The sequence below is a fragment of the Oenanthe melanoleuca genome, unplaced genomic scaffold, assembly GCF_029582105.1.
Source record: "Oenanthe melanoleuca isolate GR-GAL-2019-014 unplaced genomic scaffold, OMel1.0 S001, whole genome shotgun sequence".
NCBI classification, from domain to species: domain Eukaryota; kingdom Metazoa; phylum Chordata; class Aves; order Passeriformes; family Muscicapidae; genus Oenanthe; species Oenanthe melanoleuca.
Window position 1 is genome coordinate 899,347 of NW_026612650.1, and position 3,291 is coordinate 902,637.

General features: G+C 54.7%; 1 protein-coding gene across 1 annotated transcript; it reads left to right on the forward strand.

Annotated features, from left to right (window-relative positions):
- Positions 1–1,544: 1,544 nt before the first annotated feature.
- Positions 1,545–2,507, forward strand: LOC130265939 (olfactory receptor 14J1-like). The gene has a single exon (XM_056515280.1). The coding sequence runs from the start codon at positions 1,545–1,547 to the stop codon at positions 2,505–2,507; it is 963 nt and encodes a 320-aa protein (XP_056371255.1).
- Positions 2,508–3,291: the final 784 nt, after the last annotated feature.

Genomic DNA, 3,291 nt, shown 5'->3' on the forward strand with positions numbered 1-3,291 from the left:
TTGAATCAAGTAGAGCTTCAAAAAGACATTTCTGCTGAGGAGCAGCTCCTTTCCCAGCCCAGAAGGGCTGAGGGCACTGGCTGCAGGCACTGAGGGAACAGGAGCCAGCCACAGACAGGGTAAAGGCAATCAGGACTGGAAAGACATTGAGCTGAGACTTCACTTGGGGAAACATCTTTACAGCCCTGGACACGGTGAGTGTGTGGGTGCAGGGCAATGTTCTCTGTGCTCCTAGAAAGAGCTCCTGGAGGCAGCAGAGCCCACAGCCTCGGGGATGTGTCAGGAGGACTCTCTCAGTTTCTCAGAGGCAGAGAACGAGAAGGAGGTAGTGGATGTGCTGCAGAGCGGGGCTGCCCTGGGCACCCTCAGAGGGACAGGGAGGGATGGCTCCTGCTGCCAGGGATGGCTGCAGGGGCTGAAGCTGGGGCTGCAGACAGGGCTGCAGCCAGGGCTGTCCTGCAGAGCAGCTCCTGCAGACAGGGCTGCAGCCAGGGCTGTCCTGCAGAGCAGCTCCTGCAGCCAGGGCTGTCCTGCACAGCAGCTCCTGCAGACCTCAGGGCTCTTGGCCAGCCCAGGGCATGTGCCACCTGCCAGGGGCAGCTCTCAGCCTGCCTGGCAGCTCCCCATGGACTGTGGGGAGAAGTTGGAGGGGGAAGGAGCCACCCCCATCAGGGCAGATTCCTCCTGCTCTGGAGATGGTGCTGCATGGCCAGGGCTGCTCACAGCTTTCTCCTCAAGGGAAGGGAAAGGGGCTGTCAGGTGTGTCTGTGTCACTGAGACTCCTGCACTGTCCCACTGGGCATCAGCAGATCTGCCTCAGATCTCCCTCACAAAGTGCCTCCTCACCCTCCTGTGCCTAGAGACAGCAGCAGCAGCACCTTGGCTTGCAGCATCTCAGTTTGTCTGAGCTGGCCTTAAGGCCCTGCTGCCAGAGAGATGTCCCTGGGCAGTGCCCTGTGCTAGGAGGGGTCTGCAGGGCAGAGCTGAGCCCCCAGGGCTGGGCTGGGCTCTGGGAGCACTGGAAGGGACAAGGCTTGGATAGAGAGAAACAGCTCCCAGTAGGCACAACCCCAGGCAGCTGAGAGCCACACCAACCCTGGATATCCCATCCTGTCTAGCTGCACAGGGAAAGAAACGTGGGTTTAGAAAATCTTGCTTTGAAACCAAATTTTCAAAATGTCTTCTTTTTTTTACAGGCACATTTTAAGTGCAGTCATTCTGAAACAAAGGCAGGTGTATATGAGCAAAGGGCAGCTATGTCGGACCAAACAACAGGTCTCACTACACTCAGGCACAGGGACGCCTGTGTTCCCCCTGGGCTCGCCAGTGTTCAGGCTCAGAGCAATGCTTAAAGAGGATTTCTCTCCCTTCAAGAAAGCAAAACCCCAAGCTCAAAGTTAAAAAAAAAAGTGAGAGAAATTTCCCCACTGAAAGAGAAGCAATTTTGAGTAAATCTCAAAGAAAATAGCATAGGATTGACACAAGGAAACCTGTCCCAACTGTTCTGTCTTCTCTTAACCGTCCACCCTGGCCAGAGTGAAGCAATGTCCAACAGCAGCTCCATCAGCCACTTCCTCCTGCTGCCATTGGCAGACATGTGGCAGCTGCAGCTCCTGCACTTCTGCCTCTTCCTGGGCATCTCCATGGCTGCCCTCCTGGGCAACGGCCTCATCATCAGCGCCGTAGCCTGCGGCCACCACCTGCACACCCCCATGTTCTTCTTCCTGCTCAACCTGGCCCTCACTGACCTGGGCTGCATCTGCACCACTGTCCCCAAAGCCATGCACAATTCCCTCTGGGACACCAGGACCATCTCCTATGCAGGATGTGCTGCACAACTATTGACTTTTGCTTTTTTTATTTCAGCAGAGTATTCCCTCCTGACCGTGATGTGCTACGACCGCTACGTGTCCATCTGCAAACCCCTGCACTATGGGACCCTCCTGGGCAGCAGAGCTTGTGCCCACATGGCAGCAACTGCCTGGGCCAGTGGCTTTCTCACTGCTCTGCTGCACACAGCCAATGCATTTTCCCTGCCTCTGTGCAAGGGCAATGCCCTAGGCCAGTTCTTCTGTGAAATCCCCCAGATCATCAAGCTCTCCTGCTCACACTCCTACCTCAGGAAATTTGGGGCTTCTGTTTTCACTACTTCCTTAGCACTTGGCTGTTTTATATTCATTATTTTCTCCTATGTGCAGATCTTCAGGGCCGTGCTGAGGATCCCCTCTGAGCAGGGACGGCACAAAGCCTTATCCACCTGCCTCCCTCACCTGGCCGTGGTCTCCCTGTTTATCAGCACAGGCTCATTTGCCTTCCTGAAGCCCCCCTCCATCTCCTCCCCATCCCTGGATCTGTCCCTGTCAGTTCTGTACTCAGTGGTGCCTCCAGCCCTGAACCCCCTTATCTACAGCCTGAGGAACCAGGAACTCAAATGTGGCTTAAGAAAATTGATTATTCTATGTTTTCAGAAGTGTTTAAGTCTTTCTTTTCTGCACCAGGGCCTTTAGAATGTAACTCTTTACAATCTCAGCCACTTTCCCCCCTTATTTGTCCATTTTTTTTTCAATTATTTTTTCTAATGTTGCTCTGGTTTTTAAAAAAATACTGTAACATTACTCTTTTCATTTCTACATTATTATCTATCCTTTGAAACCCAAATATGCTCAAGAGGTCTCTTCCATAAGCATTTAAATAAAAGCAAGAACATGCCCTAACCTGTGTGTCCAGGATCCTTCCTCAGCCCTTCTCTGTCTCTGCAGGGCAGTGCCTGTGAGCAGAGGTGGAGGGAAGAGTCTCCCAGCACAGCAGCACAGCCTGGGACAATGGCCCTGGCTCTTCCCACATCTGCTCTTCCCAACTCCACCCTCTCCTTGCCAGCCCTTCTGTGGCTGTAAGGCTCTGGCAGCTTGGTCACTGTCCTGCTGCGTGTCTGTGCTGTGAGCACAGGCAGGGACAGGCCATGGGCACTGCTGGGACACAGCTGGGCTCCAGCACAGCAGCTCCATCAGCAAAGGGCATCTCCTGAGGGCAGGGCAGGAAGGCTTTGCTCTCCTCCAGAGCTAAGGTCAGCAATGTGCTCCAGGAATGCAAAGCAAAGCCCAGTGCCTGGGGCAGAGGGGCAGTGTGCAGGGGGGCACACAGCAGTGTCCTGGCACAGCCAGAGCTCCTGGCATTGACCTGACGGAGCAGCAGAGCATGGCCTGGGCTGTGTCTTTGTTCTGGCCACAGCCTGGGAAGGTGCCCCAGGGCAATTGTCCCACACCAGCCCCTGCAACCACCACACCCAGCACT

Excerpts from the sequence above, each read along its gene's own strand:
- LOC130265939 (XM_056515280.1), top strand. The coding sequence starts at position 1,545 with ATGTCCAACAGCAGCTCCATCAGCCACTTCCTCCTGCTGCCATTGGCA.